General features: G+C 37.7%; 2 protein-coding genes and 1 long non-coding RNA gene across 4 annotated transcripts in view; 1 reads left to right on the top strand and 2 right to left on the bottom strand.

Moving 5' to 3' along the window:
• MANBA (mannosidase beta) overlaps positions 1 to 7,864 on the bottom strand; it is a 54,899-nt gene extending 47,035 nt beyond the window's left edge. The window contains exons 1-3 of the mRNA XM_051619808.1: positions 6,928 to 7,864; positions 6,185 to 6,287; positions 3,621 to 3,699 (exon numbers count right to left, since the gene is read on the bottom strand). Of these exons, the coding sequence (XP_051475768.1) occupies positions 3,621 to 3,699; positions 6,185 to 6,287; positions 6,928 to 6,952 (207 nt within the window). The 5' untranslated portion in view covers positions 6,953 to 7,864. The remainder of the gene's footprint in view (positions 1 to 3,620; positions 3,700 to 6,184; positions 6,288 to 6,927) is intronic.
• LOC127384839 (uncharacterized) lies at positions 2 to 16,640 on the top strand. Its single transcript, XR_007889514.1, has 3 exons — positions 2 to 552; positions 12,993 to 13,127; positions 16,460 to 16,640. It is a non-coding gene; the product is annotated as an uncharacterized LOC127384839 (long non-coding RNA).
• Positions 14,096 to 23,127, bottom strand: part of UBE2D3 (ubiquitin conjugating enzyme E2 D3) — a 22,814-nt gene continuing 13,782 nt past the window's right edge. Inside the window, exons 2-8 of one of the 2 annotated variants that reach the window (XM_051619811.1) lie at positions 22,477 to 22,540; positions 22,360 to 22,391; positions 19,741 to 19,818; positions 18,840 to 18,945; positions 17,423 to 17,516; positions 16,867 to 16,916; positions 14,096 to 15,587 (exon numbers count right to left, since the gene is read on the bottom strand). In XM_051619811.1, coding sequence (XP_051475771.1) covers positions 16,868 to 16,916; positions 17,423 to 17,516; positions 18,840 to 18,945; positions 19,741 to 19,818; positions 22,360 to 22,391; positions 22,477 to 22,540 — 423 coding nt within the window. In that variant the 3' untranslated portion in view covers positions 14,096 to 15,587; position 16,867. The remainder of the gene's footprint in view (positions 15,588 to 16,866; positions 16,917 to 17,422; positions 17,517 to 18,839; positions 18,946 to 19,740; positions 19,819 to 22,359; positions 22,392 to 22,476; positions 22,541 to 23,127) is intronic. The other variant, XM_051619812.1, reaches the window with a different exon arrangement.

Below are 23,127 nucleotides of genomic sequence, written 5' to 3'. Positions count from 1 at the left end.
CGCCCGTTAACGGCCGCCCGGGGCCCGCAGGCCGCGCGGCCGCTGGGGGGGCGGGGAAGAGAAGATGGCGCCGCTCGGGAGGAGCCGCGGCGGCTCCCGGGAGGAAGGAGCTCCCGCCAGCCGGAGAGCGGCTGTGCCCAGCCGCTGGCAGCGGCTCGCAGCCCGCCTCGGACGGCCCGGACGGCAAGCGAGGGGCTGTCCCGCCTTCCCGCCCCCTCCCCAGCTAAAGCGGGCACGGGCACTCGGCCAACAACCCCACTGTCCAGGCGACTATTCAAGCAAGCTGGGACAGCGCCAGGAGAGAAAGGCTTACAGAGCAGGGCAGGCACAGGAATAGCAGAAGGGGGGGGGGGGGGAAAAAGTGGGTTTTGGTTTTGTTTTCTTTTCTTTTTTCTCCAAGATGAGGCACAGTGGAACACTGATAACAGGAACAGTATATGGTTACAAATGTTTCAGATGTAGCAGTTTTGTTTTGTTTTGTTTTGTTTTTAGAGCTCTAGGAAACGGCAGTGAAGTGGGCAGGACGAGGGAGCTGTGACAGCACTGCAACAGGTAACTAACTCCCAGTATTGGTTCCCTCAAGTCGTGAGATTTTATATGGCCTCAGCCTTCCACCTCCTTTTCCCCATAAAATTACAGAGGCCTATAAAACCAGAACAAATGTCATTAACATCTAATTTAAAAGTACTCTGGTTTCTCATGAAACAATGCTAGCACTGTTGCTGTGGATTTTGCTTAAAAGAATGGAGCATGTTCATCTGCAATGGAGCATAAGGGTCAGCTCCAGAGAAAAAAACCTGAAGATGGTTTCCAAACCACGCTATAGCTTACCCTGTGTGCTAGTATAACCTTCATACACAGCCCCAAACCAGGAATTAAAGCAACAAGTACTTGAATGGCTCAGTGGAAGGAGCAAAATGCCATCAGTGGCCTGAGCTGCTCTTTTAGGGGTAGCCAGTCACTCTACTTCATGCTGTTTCAACTCAATCCCAGTGCAGAGGTGCCTAGAGCAACTCCATGAACTGGAGATGTTTCACACAATGGTATGGTTGCACTTCATCTAGCTTTTCCTCCAGCTGAAACTCTATGACAGGTGGAAAACAGCTGTGCAATCTGCTGAATCTCTTTTTACAACATAGAAAAGTGCTCAAAGACTCTCACAATTGCAAGACTGACTAGCCCATATATGTTCTGAAGGCTGAGAGAGCACAGAACAGAAGCCTTAGATAAGAACTTTCAAGACTAGATTCCCTGTATGCCCACTTAGCTGTGAGCAGATTAGAAAGCAGTTTGCTTTTCTTCAGATACAAATGACACCATTCCCCCACACTTAAGTGAGAAACATGCTTTAAAAAACAAGTTCTTGCAAATTCCTTTAAAGAACTAATGCTACCAGTAGTGTCATTGACCTCTGTTACTATATACTTTTTTTTCTTCTTTTAACAGAGGAGTCAGGTTACTGTACATACAAAGAATGCACACTACCTACTAACTGCATATAGGTACATACACGTAGAAATGCAACCTATCAATAGCATTCAAAGAAACCCCAGTTAATTGCAGGACTTTATTCAGATTTTTCACTTTCTTTCTGTTTTCCTATTGTCTGTAATTATAGACTGTAAACTTAGGGGAGGAAAGAATAAATAAAGCACCTTGGGATGCTAAAGAGTTAAGTACTTTAACTACTTATATACAATTCATTCACCAAATCATGTAAGAATTAAGTGTGACTGACAAAAACATGCTGCTGCTCCTGGTAAGCAGCACAGAACACGAGCTGCCCACAAGCACAGGGATACCACAGTCTTGTTCTAGCTCCTATCTTGCACACACCTAATTCAGCACACCATGAGAATCCACCTCAGATAGGTCTTTAAAACGTAACTGAACATGGTCTACATGCTTTTATATTTTTTATCCAAATCCTTTTGAATCGACAACCCTTTGTTTCAATAGAAGAAAAATGCCAGTCCTTCCATTCATCTACGACATAAAGAAAGAGCACACAATATAACCACAGGTGATCTGAGAAATACAGATCCAGGGAGAGAAACAAAAGCTGGTCTTTTTGTCACTCTGAAAAAATCTCATCTATCAACTTCAAAAAGGGATAGCTGGAACCCATACTGTTTGGCAGCAGATACCTGTGCAGAAATTTAGCTGTTGAAGGTTATACTGTGTGTTTATTTTTAAGACTGAGCAACCCACATTCAATATATTGACTAACTGAAATGCAGGTCCCATTTCATTTCAGCTCCCAGCCATCTTTTAGTGAGGTTGGCAAAAAGACTATAATCATAGTCTGGCTTTGCATGTTGTAGAATTCAGTCAAAATTACTTTCACCTTTAAAATTTCAGACTATAACATTATTGTACATTAATAGTAGAAAGCTTTGTTCTGTTTCTCCCCTCATCTGCCAATGAGCAATGCTTTCAGGACAACCAACCAATTCCGTGTATTTGCCTTACATACAACACTGAAAACATTTAAACGCTGTAGTGCTGCTTGAGAGTTGTCGTAGGATATTTTCAGGAAGCAGATTTACAGAGAATTAAAATTGAGTAATACCACAGAACAACTACAAGCGGGCTTTTTTTTTTTTTTAATAAACTTTTTCAGTAAGTCATGTGGTAGCTTCCCAGTAAGAAGGAAACTGCATTTCAAAATGCTTACTGTACTTCCGTGTTTTCTTTGCCTCTAATTCTTTCTTCTCAAAACTGACTGAAGCAACACACACACACAAAACCCCATCAGCCTAAAAACAATGCTGTAATTAAGTATTCTGAGAACATGCTGTTTTCTTGTTCAAGGCTTATAATTAAGTTAAATCGTGTCATTTTCATGTCCCAGTTTTAGGGTTTCTTTTTGTTTGTTTGAGGGTATTTTTAAACAAATGACATTTTTACTGTTTAAAGATAACAGTCTTAAAGGCTGCAGTTTTATCTTTTAAAATCTTAAGACACAAAGCAAGTTCTTTTGTGTGGTTTTCTTTTACTGTGTACCACATTTAAATTATTTCTGAAATGTCACAAATTTAGGAAGTTACTACAATTGTTACTTCAGGATGCTACAAGCGGATATTCTTTTTCAACCAAGACAAAAAGCTGAAGGCAAAAGCAAGCCTTCTGCTCTATTAGAATAAATACAGAGTAGTTCAATTTGAAGCTGTCCCAGTTCTGCCGTGTTAAGGCAGAAGTTTTCTGTTTCCATTTGCTATGCAATCTCGATCACCACAACAGGCTGCTGCTGCTTTCTCTTTCAAATTCATGTTCAATGAGTTCATGCAAAGGTTTTAAACAGGTTCTCACAAGTTTGGCTGCAATACTTTAAGATATTACTGCCCCCACCTGTCCACCCTGTACCATTCTTCTGCTGAAGGTTACCAGGGAAGCAGAACAGGACTTGTGTTCACACCACTCCATATTTGGGCTTGCTGTCTCTTTTGGTAACTGTGTACGCTACTGCGGATACCGCCACAGACCATTTGTCAAAGATGCAAAACGACTAAAGGATCATCTACTTTTGGGAGTTTTGCATAAATGCAGTAGTATCGATGCAGACATGTTGGATAAACAGTGGTGTAGAACTGGACTGGTGTTTGCATGACTGTAAATACCTTGAGATAGTACAGCACATCTGTATGGCAGCTCTGCAGCTCCTGAACATAATGCCTGTCCTCTGTTTCATAACTGCCTCTGCAAAACACAGAATTGCTATGTAAAATAGTCACTCTTTGGGCTGGTGAAAAGGCAACATGGTTCAGGGAGCCCTCCAGCTATTGGTTTGTAAAAGACAGAATTAACACATTTCAGGCACTGCTCTGTATTTGTATTGAATTCCATCCAGAAAGGATGTTAAAAATAAAATGAGGAAATAAATCAACATTGCTTTTAGATGAGGACACTATATTAATACATCACTAGAAGAGAACATTGTACTAGGCCATCATGAGCAAAATACAAAAAGACAATCAAAGTGGTATGCCTAAAGTTTCTTTCATTACTATTTGTAAAGTCTGTAGGTCATTCCAAGGGGATTTTCTTAGCAAACAATATTACTCAACAATAACAAACATAAGTAATTAAAATAAGTATGAGGAAGGGAAGCTATTGCTCTACACAAATGCTATATATAGGGGGGAAAAGCAAAAAATGGGTAATAGTAATTAAAAACATTAATAAGCGGAAAGGCAGGTGATACCTTGAGTATACTCTTAAATTTCCATCAGGTATGCCAGGGCAAAAGCCTGTGTTTATACCTTTATATACCTCGTGTTTTGAGAAGGGCTCAAACCACAGGATTTAGGTTTCAGGTTACCAGATTCCATAGCACAGACACAAAAGTGTAAGGATCTTAAAAGCCACCATGACCAGGTTCCTAAATACAAGTTTTTTAGCAGGTGAAATTCCCACTGTTTTTCTTCAATTTACAAGCATTTTGAAACAAATCTGATATAGTTATAAGATTATGTAACACTGACCATTGTAATTTACCCTTTGTCTCATGAACAGCAAAGCCACTGTCTTAAGACTAGGTAAGTTGCTGTCCAAGCTTCCTGTGAACTCTCATTAAAACTTACTTAAAACATCTCTAGAATCAAAACTGATTCTCTGGCACTTACAGGAGTCAGTAGTACATATGGGGACATTACAAAACAGCTTGCTTAGCATTTCTTTAAGGTCTAAAACTAGACAGTCACCTGTGACCACAATGCAATGTATGACTTGTCCCTAAATGCCTAAAATTAAAATCCTTCAAAACATGGGTCTCACAGATAATAAACTGTTTCTCCCGTGACAGAAGTTTGAGAGGCTTCACTGAGTCTTACTAATGCTGTGTATGTCTCTTGGCATTTTGCAAGCTGACCGTAGGACATACCAAACAGATTATTCTAAATATGAAATATATATCCAGCCCACTGTTTTAATGAATGTTTTTTGGGAAGGTATTATGAGAACATCAACAAAAATTTAGCTGATAAAGTGGATGAGTAAATGTAAGTGGACTTGGGAGTTTCCTAAGCAGTTGAGAGCTGCCTTACTTTTTCTAGCCCAGTTACTCCAGACAAACCACTGGAGCAGTCAGGACCCCGGTTTCTCAGACCTTTAATGGGGGTAATGCACCTGGCTTCACCACTAGGACAAACTCTGTCCATTCATTTCTGCAAGTGACCCTAATGCAAGCACTTGGGAATATTCAAACTAGCTTTACTGAAAATTGGGTACTAAAAAGCCACTTTTTCCCTCTCTTGAAAGACTGATTATTTAGCAAGCCAAGAGTTTGCCTCCACATGAAAAAAATCCTCACTTATTTGAATCATTTCAGTACAAACCCCTTACATCATGGAACCACATTCTTGTGCAGTCCAGTATGCTACATGCAACATCACTCACTGCACTGGTACAAATGTCTCAGGAGTAAGAGGTATAGAAATCGACTCATGCACATTCATCAAGCAGACATGCTTTAATAGGGGCTCTATTTTTATTTTTTTTTCTGAATGACTTCATAGCTAAATGGCACTAAAAATACTACTTTACGCATACTAATTTGTAAAAAAAGCATTATATGTTTGATTCTCATAACAGAAAGACTATTGCAGCAAACAAAAGGAGCAATGAGTACTAGAAGGATGATAAAATATCTCAAGCTGTAAGGGACTAGTAAGGATCATCAAGTCCAACTCCCTGCTCCTTGCAGGACTAGCTAAAATTAAACAATATGACTGTGTCATCCAGATGCTTCTTGAACTGACAGGCTTGGTGCCCTGATGACTTTTTTCCTGGGAAGCCTGTTACAGTGACTGACCATCCACCCTCTCAGTGAAGAACCTTCTACTAATGACCAATTTGAATTTTCCCTGATGTAGCTTCCATTTCCACATGTCCTTGTTGTACTCTGGTACTGCTTGACCACAAATTTATTCTTTTGGTACTAGTTAAAATTTTAGTATTTTGATACTTGCTTTGGAGTCAGCAGTTTTATAGCTAGAAACATAGTAAAAACCCTTAGGAATCTGAAAAGAACCTTGTGTCTCTTCAGCTCAGTCCTTGGTGAAATAAGGGCTCAAACCTCTTCCGGGAGTGGCTACGTTAAATACTACTCACACTCATTTTGTTCACAGCTAAATTCTCTGCCCAGTAAATCCAAATAATCTGGTGCTCAAATTATTGCCTGTACCTTTGATAGCTGCCAAAAGCATCACAACTCCATGGAAGAGCTGTTTCATCACCACTAGGACTGCAGAGAGGCACAAAGGCAACAGCAGCCTGTAAGAAAGGATCTGAAATACTGAAGACATCACTGCTCGGAATTCTCTAAGATTGTTTCAGCAAGGGCAAAGATCTTCAGCTATTATAGAGCTACTGAAAACTACATTATGACTTCAAATAATCTTTTGCATATAAATATTCAGCATGCATCTTGATATCTGTAGAATACTTCACAAAAGTGCCACTGTATTCCAAAGGTATTTAAAGTTTTCATTTTTAGTTAAAGAGTGAACAGCCACTTAAGTTTTTGCACTTCTAGCATACTAGCAAAATAAACAGCATTCAGCAAACAATACTTTTCAAAGGTATTGCTCTGTTAAAAGGTCTTCTTCACCACAAGAAGCTGTCATGACTCCAGAAAGATATTAAGCACTTAATGAGGTTTAAGATGCAAAATCATCTTGAAAACTTATCTGTCAATAAAGGTTCTACTATATTGATTCTCTTAGCATTTTTAAAATGCAGTTTATCAGCAGTGGTCATATTGACAAATACAGTTTAAACAGTCTGGAATTATGCCATGAAGAATTTTAATGACACCAAAAATATACTTAAAGCTATTAAAAAAATTTTAAAATAGCCAATTAAGTCTAATGAAGTAGTTCAATATGCTCAGGAAGTTGACAAATGGCATTTTTCCTCAATATTTACTTTGGAGTCCTCTGTAGCCGGTCATAGCCACGAAGGGTAACTTGGAAGACAGAAGGGTACAACTAAGCTTCCTCCTGCCACCACCTGCTTTGACAGTTAACAGTGAGCAGCTTAGCAGACACAAGAAAGCGACTGCATGACTGGAGTCACTGTTTCGTGAACATCTTGGTGGCAGTTTAAACTTGGGAGATTTTTCAAGACCTCTTCTGTTTTGTTGTGTGCTCTTACTGCCAAGGATGCTGATCTGCTGTTTATCCTTCCAGCTTCCCGGCAATGACCCATAATCTTGTAACCACAAACTATGATTACTGCTACTTCCTCCTAGTGCAACTCTTCTGTACGAGCTTATCAGTTAGCAGCAGCTGGCTCAGAAGGTACAGCTGGCTGCCCTCTCCACTGTCCACACCCTAAATTATTCATGATGTATGTGTCAGCATATGCTACATGGTAACTTCTCTTTAAAAATTTAAAAACATTGAGCTTTTCCCCTTCACTCTTTGTCCCTACATATCTGCACTCTAGATTCCTAATACATGGCAGTTGTTTCATCTGTACTCATCTAACCTAAAAAGTTCTTCAGTTTCTTAATATTTTCAGTATTTTTACAAGCTATTGTCCCAACTAGAACCACTGCAACAATTATTAGAGTAAAAAGATTATTTTCTAAGTTAAACTTCCCCCCCTTCTTTATGCTTTGCACCTCCAAAGTCATGAATTGCCCTATCGATTGCATAAAATACTGGTTCACAATTTAGAAGAACTCAAGAGTCCCCAGGCACTCTTTCTAAGTTACATGAAAGAGACTCCCCATCAGATGAGGGAAGGCAGCAAAAAGAAGCCTTGCCTAGTAGGGTAGGTGCACGTGCAAGAAATGAGCAAAAATAAATTCAGGCTTCTAAAGGGTGGAGACAAACATTGCTGGGCAGCTGTGGGAAGGAAAATAAGGTCAGAAGTGCTCACTGTTCAATTACAACCTAATTCTGTATCAGGTCTCCTGCCCTGTGACCCTGAGATGTTCTAGCTTCAGTTAAGCAGCAAATGGCAACTTCTCTTTTCATCTTCCTCTTTTTCTTCTCCCTCTCCACATCCCCCCCATAAAGCACAGCATGATGCACATGTGGACAGTAAGATGCCACATAGGCACATTAAAGAAAAGCTGTTTTAAGGAAATAGTTTTAAATCCTAAAGGTCAAGGTAACTGGTCAATGGCTTTCCACAAGCCTGTCTTTTCAGGTTTTCATTCTGAAAAGTTGGAATATTTTTCTACCTCAATTGTATCAGTATTGGAGAGAAAATTAAGTGCAAAGATATGCTTCAGGGTTACCTGCATTGTCTTACAGCTTGAGTTTTCTCATTTATGGTTAATTCAAACAATGCATTTTTACTTTTCATAATTTATAAATCAAAAGGCTATGAAATCTGACATCCTTTGCACTGAAACGGTAATTTCAAATGTGAAATGCAGCACATATGAAGTAGAAAAAAAGCCTAGCTAAATTAAGTAACAGCCACCTACCTAACTCTCCTCCAACTGTCTGTGATTGTGTGATGATACCTTGAAGTGCAGCTTTCAATGAATTTGGAATGGATTCTCAGGAAACAGAAATCATTATGTAAATAAGAATTAGAGATATCCTCATTAAATACAACTCAAACTGTAAAAACATTAAGAGCAGTCAGTAGTAAACAACAGAAACAAGGGGTCACAATTCATTTACACAAGTTCTACCTCTTATACTGGTTAGACCATGGGCACTTCTCCCATGGCAGCTTGTTACTGAGCTTAGAGCTCGTTCCCAAGCAAACCATTAACTCCCAAACCAAAGGACTTTTATACTACAAAAACTGTGGTAAAAGGAGGCTTACACTAGTGTGTGTTGTATGTGGTTAACTGCACGCTTTGGTGTACACATTTCAGTTAACTTTTCTTTGTAGATAACTAATGAGAAATTTAGCCCTGCTTTTTGTAATACTACTACTTACCTATGTAAAATTTGCATTTTCTGAGCGTATGAAAAACCTTTCATGCAAAGCTAACTGTACTAAGCACCTGTGCTATAAATTATTGTACCCCAAAGACTTCATAGCATTATTACTCCATTAATAGTCTGCAAAATAAGCTTATGCAAAGCCACACTCATTCTTTTTTGAGGGACTTCTATTTAAATCTACTACCTGCAGCAGCAGACTTGCAGAATCACACCGTGGCTTACTCCACGCTAATAGCTGGCTGCCTTTATAAGCTAATGTGACAAGATTTGCGATATACTCATTATAACATCATTGAAGCAAAAATCCTCCTTCAAACATCATGCATCTCATTTGCACCTACTTTAATTGACAGGCTACTGTATTTCTATATGCATTGTCCTCTGGCCTTTAAAAAAAAAAATAAATCCCAAACCTCTTGAGGTCAGCACTGCAGATTCTAATAGAAGTCTCCTGAAACTTTAAGGAATTAAATCCTCATTGGGCTTCATAGTAAGGAGAAAAACTAAAGAAAGAGTGGAGTGGTGGAATACAAGTATAAAAAAAGCTGAGCAAGACACACAAACAATAACCACTAAAATTTGTCAAAGCACATAGGTCAGTTAGATCAGGCATATATGGTTAAGAGATGCAAGACTTCAAAGGGCTACTCACAGACATGGAGATAGAACAATACTTAGTCCCAAATACTAAATTAAATTCTCCAGCTAGCCCTAATCCATTCTATAAAAGGATGTATCAGTGCCATGTTCCAGAAGTTGGCTTGTTCTCCACTAAGTGTGTTACCTGAGAACTCCTACAGTCACTAACAGTGATATTTTCCTCAGTGTTCTTGAGTGCAGACACAAAATCCAGTACTTTATTAAAAGATCTGGACCTCTTATACCAATAAGAGCATTCCAAATCTTGCAAAAGGAAAAAGAACAAAATAATGGTTATATTAAATAGATCCTTCGATTTCCAAGGTATCTCTGAATTAACTTTCTGTATGCACACAGCAAAAAATCTGTAAGCATCGTTTCAGCAAAAGGACTCTTCCCCAAAGCATTAAGCTTCACACTGAGAAGTGGTCGTTGCCAGAGCTATGACACATTTTGCTATTTACCTTAAAAATCTGTTAGGACGACCAGGTTATAGACCACACTAAGCTCTGCACATAAGGTTGCAAACTGCAGTTCCTCGCCTAGGTACTAAGAGGATCTGAGTTGCATGTTCAGTAAAGAAGTTGTATTCCAGAAAATTCCCTTTACAAAAAAAAGACAGGACTCACTACTATATGAAGATGGTTTCTTTTTAGACTTGTATCAAATACTGCAAGTAAGTGCATTTTTCCCAGCGGGAAAAAAGCCACAGACTTGATTTACAAACAATCATAGGCTTCTGTTTTCTTCAGCATAGATTTAACTATCATATTCAGTGTCTATCAATGTTTTCTAAGATCATCACCAGTTAGACAGCTCTTCATGAACACAGCAGTCATTTAAAGAGAACAGCCTACTTTCCCAGTCAATCAGGTACAACCTCAGATCAAAGATCAATTAAAAGCTGTAGAAAAACACGTTCTGATCAACACTGTATGTTTTCTGATGCCACTTCCTTTCCTTACAAAATAGAAACCTTCACTGTTAGAAGATATTAAATTCTCCTAAGTTCCAATAGACCAACTGAATTTAAAAAAAAAAAAAAAAAAGCTATTTTGGGCAAACAGGGATGTTTACCAGACATGCTTACAAAACTTCTCAGGTATTACTTTACACACAGCTGTCCTATTAAATTAAATTAATTTCTGGCATCTATCATTGTAGAGATTACACTTGTCACTTCTTCTAACCTAACCAAGACAGAAGCTGATATAGAAATAGTTACAGCAATTACTACTGCTCACATGGAAGCTACTAAACTCTTTCCCCCCCCAACTGAATCACAGTAAACAAACCTGATGTCACCTCACTGTAGTACAAAAATAAATGCAGATAACTTTGAACTACCCCTGCAGAAGACTGACTGCTTGCTTCTAAATGACATGGGAGACCAAAGTTACCACAGCATTAACCAAGAATGGTTACTCACAATTTACAGACACTGGCTAAACAATCACAAACATTGACTAAGGAATTGTTCTATACACACCTGCAAATGCTCATCTGTCTACACTCCTAATTGCCCTTCCTAAGGCTGCTTCTGAACTGAGAATCTGACAGGACAACCTAGACGCTTAAAATGACAATTTCTCAGCTTTCTTTTCCCAAATTACATTGAAGCCAGCTGGTTTTACACTAGACTGCATGAATTGACAGCAACACATTTTCATTTCAAAGTAATATGGGCAGCTGGTCTTTACCTGCCATACCTTCTCATCAGACACTCGGCCAGCTTCATATTCTGCAATACCATGATTCTCTGCATTAGTCCTGCACTAGTGCCAAGATGTAAGTCCCCAGCCTTATCCTGAAAATATTTTAGCCGTAATTCCAACTACTTTTTAAATGTGCAACAAGGGCCTATAAAGATCTAAATCCATCAGTTCTCCTTTTTATGCTCATTTTATATTTAAGGCACTGGAGTAAAATATCATCCATTCAATGATGCCGAGAACTGAACAGCATAAAGCAAATTATTCCTACAAGTAGCAGCTTTTTGGTTTTCAGGCTTGAAGGAATCAGTGTAGTCTGTTTTAGTGAAATAACCTTTATACCTCAAGATCCTTTATTGATCATGGATTATTTATCTAATTCCATTGTTCTAGTGCTAATGTGTTTTGTTCAAGTCTCTAATGGAGACTGTCGTCTTAGCCTAGTTTTCATATATAAAATTACACATAAACCAGGTAAAGAAACTTAAGATTTTTTTTTTTTTTTACACCTGTAGATACAAGAAATCTTCAGCTGAACTCCACCTTCTGCTATGCTCAAAAGTTTTATTAGGGACTTACAGACTGAAGATTTCTGAATCACTAGCCACATCTTATGGACCTATGGTATCTGCTTCAGATGATTATGACACTAAAATACTTTTTTTCATAACAATGAAGGATTTGAAATAAAATTACTAGAACAACTGAGGGGAGACTGCAGAAAGGAGTAAAATAAAGTTATTTTGAGTATTTCTGGCTGAGGATGTTTCAACTGTTATCTGTTAATACCAATTCCTTTTTGCATAAGCCATTGTCAAATCTAACTATAGTATGTCTGCACAGGTATACCAACTAGTAGTCTTTTAATCATTTGCCAGACTTCAGTTCCATGCCTCCATAGCAGTCAGATCTTACTGTTGTGGTCTGCTTAAACCCAGACATTTTAGAAAGAGTTACCATCTATAAATTTTATATCAAATAAACTACATACAGTGCAAGTGACTAGAATGTTTTTACATAGACATGTAGAAGTGTTTATATTAATTTTTTCAACCAATACAGAAGACGATGTGTGCACTGGCAGATACGGAAAGAAAAAAAAATTACCCTAACCAATGCTACAGATGAAATTTTTCCTGCATCCTGAAAAAACTCAAAAATGTGCTTAAAACCACTAAGTTTTTCAAGTGAAATTTGAATAAGCTGACTGGAATTGTGCTGTCAAATTCAAACTCCATTTAAACATAGCAAGAACTCTAAAAAACCCTAACAACCTATTCCAGAAACAACACTGAAGTCTAGGTTTCTTCCCTTCTTAAGTCTGTTAAAACTAGAGTGCCTTGGCTTGACATTTGTTCTCTACAAGCCATTTAAAAAGAATTAAAAAATAATACAGAATTTGTTCAATCTAAGACTTTTAGTGTGGAGCTGGCCCTCGTGTTCTGCAGCTGGTATTGCATTCAACATCCTGAAATGTCTTACTACAGAGCTGGAGAGGACCACTCACTTCAGTGTTTTCCAAAACCTTCATTTTTCACGTGAAGTTCAAAATAAGTCTTTCCCCTTCCACCCCCCCTTCCATATGTTACATAGCAATCAAGATCTACTACATACATCTTCGAACTGTCTGGTTTTGGCAAGTAATTTACTCACTGAGCTAATCAGTGATTAAGCTTTTTGTTTTGGGAAAAGTTCTTGAATTCTTTCATCATCTCCTTATTAGCTCATGTTAACCAGCTGCTCCCCTTGCCACTCCACTTGAACAGCAAGCCCCAATACAGCTTCCACAAGAAGTCTGCACATCGCAGCACTGGGACAGCTTCAAGGACAAAACATCTGCCATTCCCACTTCACAAAGGTAAGACTTTTAGTCTCAGCATGACCTCCAGTATGCATATAAACATCTGATATTTACCCATTCTTCTTTCATCAAAATAAGTACTTTCTAATTACAGAAAAATATCACCAGACCATTATGGATGCAAAACAAATACCTAATAGTCCAAACAAGATTTCCGTCTTCCATATAGTATTTTCCTGTCTTCTTCCCTGACCCTCCCTCATTGATCTCTCCTTGAGTTTTATGAAGCTTAGTGCCTTACATCTCACAAAACATATTTCGAGTTGATCACATAAGCGATCTAGGTGGCTGTAACTCCAAGACAAAGTAAAAAGCATAAAATTAACATAGTTACCAAAAAGGCGAGAGCAACATATTTGCAAGCTTAGAAATACAACCTTTTACCTCAGTTGTAATGCTACTGGCAGTTGTATTTAAAATATATCCAGTTTTCCAGCAAAATGGTGTAAGCAAAACAATTTGGTTAGCAAAGCAGAAATACTGCATGAACTGCAACTTCATTAACAAATTTCAAACATCATTTTAGTGAGGCATGCACTGTTAAAGAGCCTGGGTTTCTAAATTTCAAGCCAACTAGACTTTAAAATAAGTTCACTTTCATAAGTTTAGAACCAGAACAAACCATGTCCAAACTACATATTCAAATTTTTATAAAAATTAAGGATTAACATTTATTATACATCTAGCTTTCCACATCCATGTGGGGACAAGGAACCAGAATGTACATAACTATAAGCAGTGCAAAAGTGGTGCCAGTGCGAAGTCACAGATGCACAATAAAGTGATAATACAAGACTAGAGAAAATGAAGCTGTGGATGTTAAGAATGGAGTAAAAAAAAAAATCAAACAAGGAAAAATATGAAAGAAGAGGGCAGGAAAGAGGAGAGCCGGATGTTTAATAATGCCCATGTTGCTGCAAAGATAAAACTAATGGCACAAAACAATGTTTCTTGTAGAACAAAAATCCAATAGCAATGAGTCTTTATTAACTTTTAGTCACCTGACATGAGGAAAGTGTCTGTTGCATTAAAATAGTCATCAATGTAAATGGCAGCATGGCTGAACAAGTCCTTTTCAATGGTAACAAACATCCCACATAGTAAAGTCACTTCAACACAGCCTCATGACAATTCCCACATCAAAACAGTACTTTATTTTATAATTTTTTGCCTCATCATTACTCCCACATTAAGATCTTTCAGCTGTCAAGTGTACAAGGTGAAGAAAAAGTTCTCAGTCAGCAAACACGGGTGCATCAGGAAGTATCTCCACAACACACCACTTCAGATCTGCTGGGTCCCAAGTCCATCCTTGAACGCTGGGCTTCCAGCACCAAGTGTAGCACACTACTAAGGCTACACTACTATGTTAGCTTATTAATTCTGCATACATCAGGCCGAACAATGTGTCAACCTGCAACAGACTGAGCATTATAACTGAAAATGGCAAAAGATTCACTCTATTGAACTTTACATCATTATTTGATGTTAAACAATGAGGCAAATCCCAACAGTATATACAAAAACCAGCTTTGCTTTTACAAAAGATTTTGTTTCCCATATTGATTAATCCAGGCAGCTAACTCATTGGTTTATGCAACTTTATTGAAGAAAATAAATCAATTACTAGTAGAGCTATTAGTTGATCACTCATCCATTGACAACTTGCATCATTTATTCAGTGCTATATTAAACAGTGTTTTGGAAGACAGATTAACTAATAGCTCCAAGCCTCCTAACAAAATTTAAATGAATTACAAAAATGTTCTTAGACCCTATTTTGGAATACAAGGGATGTTTGACTTCCAATTTCCATTCTCTGTAAAACAAGAACTGGTCATTCCTTTATTGACATGCATAAGATACATCACATTTTCTGTTCTGCTGATGCTATAGATTCAGTACCAATTCTCCAGACACATCAGTTATGAGCAAAAGTGTATATTAAAACCTCAGTTCTCTAACACTGCAAGGTTTGGAACAAGATGGATGTTGCTACAGCAATGTTACTTCTTTGATGGGAGAAAACTGAACATCCATCTCCCCTCCCCCCTTCAGGTGATATCTTCAGAATCTGTTAGAGCAGTGAGGAATGTTTGTTTTTAATCTCATAACCAAGTTAGAATGAAGACATTGGCCACATAATACACATGCTCCATTAAAAAAAATTCTGAATCTTGGGCAATTGTTCTTGTGTAACTACTTTACAGATTCTAAAAGCAGTTATTGTCCAAAGCTGGAAGAACTAAAGTCTTCTCAGATGAGCATGTGCATGAATGGAAGGAGGTAAACAAAAAAATAAAAAAGATGAGGTCTGATAGGGGAGCAGCCGGATAAGAAAATCAAAAAAGGAACAGTAATTTAAAGTTTATTCCAGCTATAATGCAGGTTATTCTGACTTTAAGGTAGCATCACATGGCATACTTCTGAGTCCATTCCCGAGATATTCTGTTGTACCTGCAAACAAAACGAGGAATTTAATTAGTGTCAGCATGAAAACAGCAATTTCCTGAACAGTTAATGATTAAGTATCACTTTATCCTTATCTCCCTATTCTCTTCACACTAAGAGAAACCTCTATGTATAGTAAGATACAGCTGAACTGAAGGAAAAAAAAAAAAAAAGGACCTAATCATAGAACGGTTTGAGATGGAAGGGACCTTAAAGATCATCTAGTTCCAACCCCCCTGCCGTGGGCAGGGACACCTCCCACTAGATCAGGTTGCTCCAAGCCCCATCCAACCTGCCCTTGAACACCTCCAGGGATGGGGTAGCCACAACTTCCCTGGACAACCTGTTTTAGTGTCTCACCACCCTCACTAAAGAATTTCTTCCTAATGTCTAACCTCAATCTCCCCTCTCCCACCCTAGACTAAAAGGGATATTCTCCAATTTATACAGAACACTTTGAATTCAAGACAAGTAGATTTGCTAGAATTGTGTTGTGAAGAACTATCAAAGGGGAGGGGACAGAGACCACCTGGGGTGGGACAGGCAAAGGGAGCATGTTATTTAAATACTGTTCTTAGGTAAAAATTACAGAGTACCACTTGCCAAAAGTAAAGATTACTTGGTTAATAATATCATTGGATACAGAATGTCAAATTTACCATTTTAAAGTAAAACAACACTAAGCACTTCTTCACACTTAGTATTCTCTTGTCACATGAATATACTGCTCAAACAATTTTTGAAAAGGATATTAAAACAATACTTAAGTACACAATTTCCACAGGAAAAGAGCTGACAATTAGTTTATACTCCATGCTTGTCAGTAAGAAGTTAATTTTCAATGATGCAAGCAGAACATAATCCCCACGTTTTCCTAGGTTATACGTAGAAGACAGACTCTGCTGAATAACGAAGTTTAAATTTCGAGTGTCTAAATTCACCAATGTCTATGGCATGAGATCTTGCTACAAGGCACCAACCACCTTTAAGAAAATTCTGACAAAACCTGGGTAAATACTTACCAGAACAAGTTGACAAGTTGGCTCAAAACTCTGTAATTATTTCACATTATATTTTTTTTGGCCATGCAAGAGCAGTATCTGTGAGAAATAGTGACTAGCCAATACATTTCACACTAACCATAGATCAAGCTGTTAAATATCCAAGTTCAGTAACTGGTGCATCCATTATCTGTTAGTTAATCCAGTGCTTTAGAGCATGCAGCACCCAAGTGCTGACAAGTTTCCATTCTGTTAAATGCACCATAATGTGCAGATATTCTTACCCTACAGCATAGCGTATTTCTCTGTCCACTCTCTTGCTAACCTATTGTACCTAATTGGACAAGTATATTTGACATTAATAGATACATGTGTGTGTATACATATATATAAACAAAGTCTACTTCATATAATTCTATCTGTGCAAAAATTTTAAAAGCAGGTAAGGAAAGAAGTTGTTTCAACACAGGAAAAATGTTCAAGCATTTTTTCAAGGGGAGCACCAAAATTAAAGGCCAAGCTACTAGCAAAAGAAAGCACCAACATAACAGCTATATTTTCTTCAATATGAAGTTCTAACTTTATTTCATTTATGCATGATAAGCAAAAAATTTGGCAATACATAACTTTAAAATACTGCCATGAATTTCCTTTACCCGTAACTTCAAAAAACACTAAGTCTCTTTGTTTTTAATTATGCACTACCAAGAACAGGTACTACTTGAACACACAAGTTCTCTCCGTCTCAGTCACAAAAGGCTCACTCAACACAAGTGCTGTCTGACAATGCACTCTCACGAAGTTTGTTAAAATACTGGTCTTACGCAACTCTGTACTTACTTGTCTCTGTCTGTTTTATAGATACGTGCAATCTCTGGCACTAGTGGGTCATCTGGATTTGGATCACATAACAGTGAACAAATGGATAAGAGAACTGTAAAAAAAAGAAAATCCTCAATAGTAAAACAGGAGCAACAATCTGAAACAATGGAGCACAGATCTTTGCACTAGCACAATGTGAGCACAGGAGAATCTAAGAAGCCTTTTCCTGATACATGATCAAAATAAATTTGTAAATAAAAAGCTCAGAACAACCTAAAAGTTTGCAAGAACTATTTGTTTCCTATTTCCCAATCCAGTTGTCAGTAAGCACACAAGGTAACAGCACTGCTGTCCCCTGCACTATGATGCAATGTAGCAGCCAACAAAAACATGTTATTATGTATTCTGATGACTAGCATATTCAAAGGTTTTAACCACTAGAACTTCACCACTATTTTCTAATAGTCTATAGACTAAATTCTTTTTCTGTTGTATGTAAGGTAGCAATACGTTGGTCTGCACTGATAAAACCACGTCATAAAATAAAGAAGTAACACTGTTCTAGGCAGCTATGAGGGCTTCATCCTCTATTCTCACACCAGCTTTGAAAGAAAAACAGCACTGACAGCATTAAAATGTAGGGAATCCACAGTTGAATTACAAACCTACTCCTTGGACAGACAGCAATTACAAGTTATAAACAAAGGAGCACTTTGATGGATCTTCTGAAGCCAGTGACTTTGAGGCAAAACGAAATCTGATCATCATGAAAATATTTGAGAATTAACTGTTATTTACTATAATAAAACAGGGAATGCTGCAAAGCTTCTACTGCAGGACAGCATCAGCTTATTCTGATGTATTATCAGTAAGCTCAGTTCATAAAGTAGTGTTAATACCATGCCAGTGTACAGCAGCAGAAAGCAACATATGTTGCTTTTGTTTATTGTAACAGTTCTTTTATTCATCTGCCACAAAGATATGCCAATATAACTCTGCATGTTATTTTTACAGGTTCACTCAAAAAATCATGCAGATTTCATTATTAAAAACTGACTTTAAATGAATCTTTACAATAATATGCAAATGTGTATCTACACAGACACCTGCAAACAAGCAGTTTCTCAGCCTTAGCTCAAATACACCAGCCTGTTTCAATCTAAATGCTCGCAGAGTCCTCTGGGATCAAGCTAGTAAGCTCTGCTAAGAATACTGAAGCAAATAAGCGGCCAGACAAAGCCTTAAACAGCCATGTATCAGAAGGTGTTAGAAAAAACATCCAATAAAAACATGGCAAGATATCATTATCAAACTGGCAAAACACAGGCTAGAACGAGTAAGGGTAATCAAGAGACGGGTAAGAACTAAAAACAATCAAAATTGAAAGCACAGTATTCAACACAATAAAGAAACACTTCTCTTCCACTAAAGTTACCTTTAGAAATAGTTAAAGCAGGAGACCACTGTGATCTTAGAATATCAAGGCAAATGCTGCCATTACTGTTAATATTTGGATGATAGATTCTTGTTGTAAATGCAACCTGTAACAAAAAAAAAAAGCAGAGTGTGTTTTGATCTATGACAACAATAACATCACCCTTCTTCTCAGTCAACCTTTTAGTCAATTCAATTTACTTTAAAAGAAAAGAATTAAGCAGTTAAACTGCATCAAATTCATGGAAATGCACCACAACCTCTCAGTTTCTGCGTGCTCTATTTCCAACAGAGAGAGGGCAAGTATGAGGCTGTGTTATAGTCACAGGTGCCTGCACCATGAAGACACTCGACAGAAATGCTTGAACCATGGTAACACTGCTATCACAGAGCTAAAGAACTTTAAACACTGCAGTCACTCCAAGTGTGCACTTTTGTATTGACTGAAAAATTGAAGACAATGCTAGCAGCTGATACAGCCATCAAAAAAAGCAAAATTCACAATTACTGTAAGATTCTAACAGATACAATCTTCACTGATTTTAGGCACTGAGCAAGTTAAATGGTATCCATAGTGTCACATTCCTATAGACCAACCATAATAGCTACACTGTCACCAACAGTCCACTCAGTAGGAATTCTATTATAGTAACACATAGCTAGCAAGTTTTCATATCAATTACCAGAAATAAACCCAAAAACATTCAGAATTCACATATATGAATTTGCTCCTGAAGTACATCCTAACACACCCGTTCTTGTGGTAGTCAGAGGGACCTACCATCTAAGATACAACAGGAAGTGAGAACTTGACAATATTACAAAACACATGCTGGCAATTTCTATCCTTTACTCAGTTCTTTAAAAAGCAATAATTTCACAAATGAGAAAGCAATACTCACCTTAGGTGGTTTGAAAGGGTAGTCTGTAGGAAAGTGAATTGTCAAGAAGAATACACCACCCTGATATGGACTGTCATTCTGTCAAAGCAAACAAATAATTCTCCTATTATAATCTTCATGACTAAATATCACTCCATACGCCGTTTTTAAATAAATAAAAGGAGAGAAATTTGTTTAAACAACCAAACTGTTCAACCCACCAATACAAGAGAGATGCAATCAAAATTCAATTACTACTTCCTAAGGTAAGTGATACAGAAAAGACACAGGTCACTTTCTGTATGGACCTCTCCCAGCTAATGCTTCATAGAAAACAGCTTATCTGACAATTCACACAGGACAACTTGACAAAAGCATCCAAAAGCCTCTGAGACAGCTCCAAGAAGTAATGTGATAACAGCGGTGGAGGGGAGGGGAAGGTTGCTGTCAGGTTCAATAACCTCGAGTTCTGTGTTTTGAGCTCATTTGTTCTAACCACCCAAGCTCAGTGGCCATGGACAGCTCTAAGGGCCTCTCATTCCACTCTAAACTCAGTCTTTCGCCTAGGCATTGCTCAGCCCTGCAGAAAGCCTATGAATACACAGCTAAGGCCTTGCTCCCCACAAAAAAAAAACCCCAAAAGCAAAACCAAGAGCTTCCAACCCTACCAGGACCACCAAACAAAGAAAAAAAATCAAACAACCCATCAAGATTAAAGTGAATTCTTCCTCCCTTTCTGTAGTAGAAATTCACTGTAATCTAGTATGGAAGAGTATTTTAAATTTCCTTGCTCCAAGGAAACAATTTTGGGGTAATTAATTCAAGTGTTAACTATTAGCAGTAAAGCAAAATATGGAAGTAAAAAAGCTGATAGTAAGCAGAGCATAGGAGTCACTAAACAAGGATTCTCTAAGTTACTAGTTACAAAAAGATGTGAGAAGTTTTTACTAGAAAATACAACTAAGTTTCTGAAACAGATCTAATTATTTCATTGTTTGACCTGAAGATGACAATGCTTTTAAATTCCAGATTCAAGGCTAGAGAAAATTAAAGACACACAGAGTTCACTTCTGAATTATCTGTACATTAAATTTTCAAATTAATTGCAAAAACACTTCATCAATGTAAGGAAACAACCACATCTTACTAAAATACAAAAAAAAAAATGAAATTTCACTACACAAGACAAGTGACTAAAACCTGAAAACATGTAGATTATACCTTAATCAATCTCTGCTGAAAACCTAGCAATCAAGACATCTTCTACTTGAGCAACCAGAGCGCATACTCTAGGGATACATTTTAGCCATTACAGAAACTCCTCTTACGACTGTCTGAAACCAATGCAAGCTCCCTTACATTTAAGAAAATTACAGCCTGTATAATATCTTATTGCAGAAATGGAAGACAAGATGATTGGTTCCAAAATCCTTGTCTCTTATTAAAGGCACTAAGCAATGCCCCAGAAGCAACTGCTAACATCACAATTTAGTCAGGATACTGCCCAATCTAGAAAATAGAACGTAGACCTTTTGACACCACAAAAAACCACATGGGAAAATAGAAGCTGTACATTATTAAACCAGAAGGGGAAGCTAAAATAATCCCAATTTTAATTCAACTGATGTGTAATATCTTATGACCATGCAGACACCAACCATGTAAAATCATACCCAGTATAGTGCAGAACACTCCTGGCCATTTAAGCATAAATACAGCTATTAAACAATTTTATCTTTTTGAGGCACCTAGTTACAATCAGTGAGGACCAGGGACTTTGGAATGGGAGAGCCATTTTTCCAGTCAGGTGACCTTCTAATAACCACACTTTCCACAAAGATCTTGTAAACCCTCACATAAATACAAAGTTATATATAAGTCAGGGCAATTCAGCATCACTGATATTTAATTCCTACTGTGTAGCCTCACCAGAAGCATCACTTGGTGGCTGCACATCTACTCACATCCAATATTTGTCTTCTCAAGTTACAGAAGGTTTTGTTTTCTAAATACAGATAACCAGCCCTGAGAAATTCAGATGTCAAGCGTTTGCAGGTCATGTTTTCAGTAAAAGCAAACATTTGCCTTCTGTACTCCAACAAGGAAAAAGTCACATTCAGGTTTCAGATGCTTACCAAACATTTAACACAGACTTCAGTTATAACTGGAACCTCATATTCCACTGTGAGTGACTTTTTACCCTTCCATTCCTAAAAGTATTCCACATGTCAGTACATGACACCAGATCAAATAAGGATTCCCTGTTCTGTTCCAAGATCCACACAAAAGTATTCCAACCAATATCCCTGACACTGGGACCAGATCTCAGTACAAAGCTCATTCTAGCTTCAAACTTTGGGGAAAGTTAGATGTAAACAAAGTTTATAGATATTAAGTGATGCCTAACATTGCTCTAGACATCATTTCAGCTGAAATACATGCCATCATAAAACATTCAAAAAATAATAAAATAATAATGAAACTGATTATTTTTCCCCCCCTCCTTCATTTTCTGCTACCTCTAGAACTAAAGCCTAATACACGGAGCTAAAGAGAAGGAAAGCAAAAAAAAAAAATCCACTTTTCTCCTGAATAAGAGTTACTAGTTTAGTATTACATCACAAGAATTAGAATACTTACAGGTCCCATAATTGTGGCTTGCCAATGAAACACTACAAAAGAAAAACTCCGCATTATTATCTATGCATGATATGCTTTGAGTTAGCAGAGCAAAACATAAAACTTAAGGTTACTTACTGTCATCTCCAACGGGACCTGCTGAACACTGTGCTGGAGGATCACGGGCTAAGTCACTAAGTTCCTTTAAGAAAAAAAGAACAACAAAAAAAACTGTTCAGAGAACGAACACTAATCAACTTGGTAATTTTCACTTCATGTCCTGCAAAAACCTTAAGTTTTTCCATATACAAACACAGAACAATGTGCAGTAAGAACTATTAGAACCCCTAGGTCACTACCAAAATCGTCTACAAAAAACAAAGGCCATGAACACCAAAGATGGCTATGAAGGTAAACAGCTACAATGACCATGCTTTTCCAAATAAATATCACTACTGTAAAGATGCTTCTGCTGAAGAAGGGCTAGATGGGAGAGCAGAACACAGAGCCTGAAGCAGGCAAAGTATAATCACTTTCTGATCAAGATTTTCAAGGGTTCAGACTTAACTAGGGATGCCTCAAGTGAGAAGATGAAGCTATCAATAAGACCTCATGGGACAGAAAGCACTGTATGTATGTAACAGCTGATATTAGAACTCAGAACAGAAAGGATAAAAAAAAAAACGACACAAGCTCAGTTTCATTTTCCCCACTACCTCCATCTAGCAGGGATATAGCTTGCTTGGATCAGAGTAGACAGAAAAAAATAAAAAATTTGACAGGTGTTGG

This window comes from Apus apus, chromosome 4 (assembly GCF_020740795.1).
Source record: "Apus apus isolate bApuApu2 chromosome 4, bApuApu2.pri.cur, whole genome shotgun sequence".
Taxonomy (NCBI): Eukaryota; Metazoa; Chordata; class Aves; order Apodiformes; family Apodidae; genus Apus; species Apus apus.
Note: the sequence above shows the minus strand (reverse complement) of the source record. Positions and strands in the feature narration are given on the sequence as shown.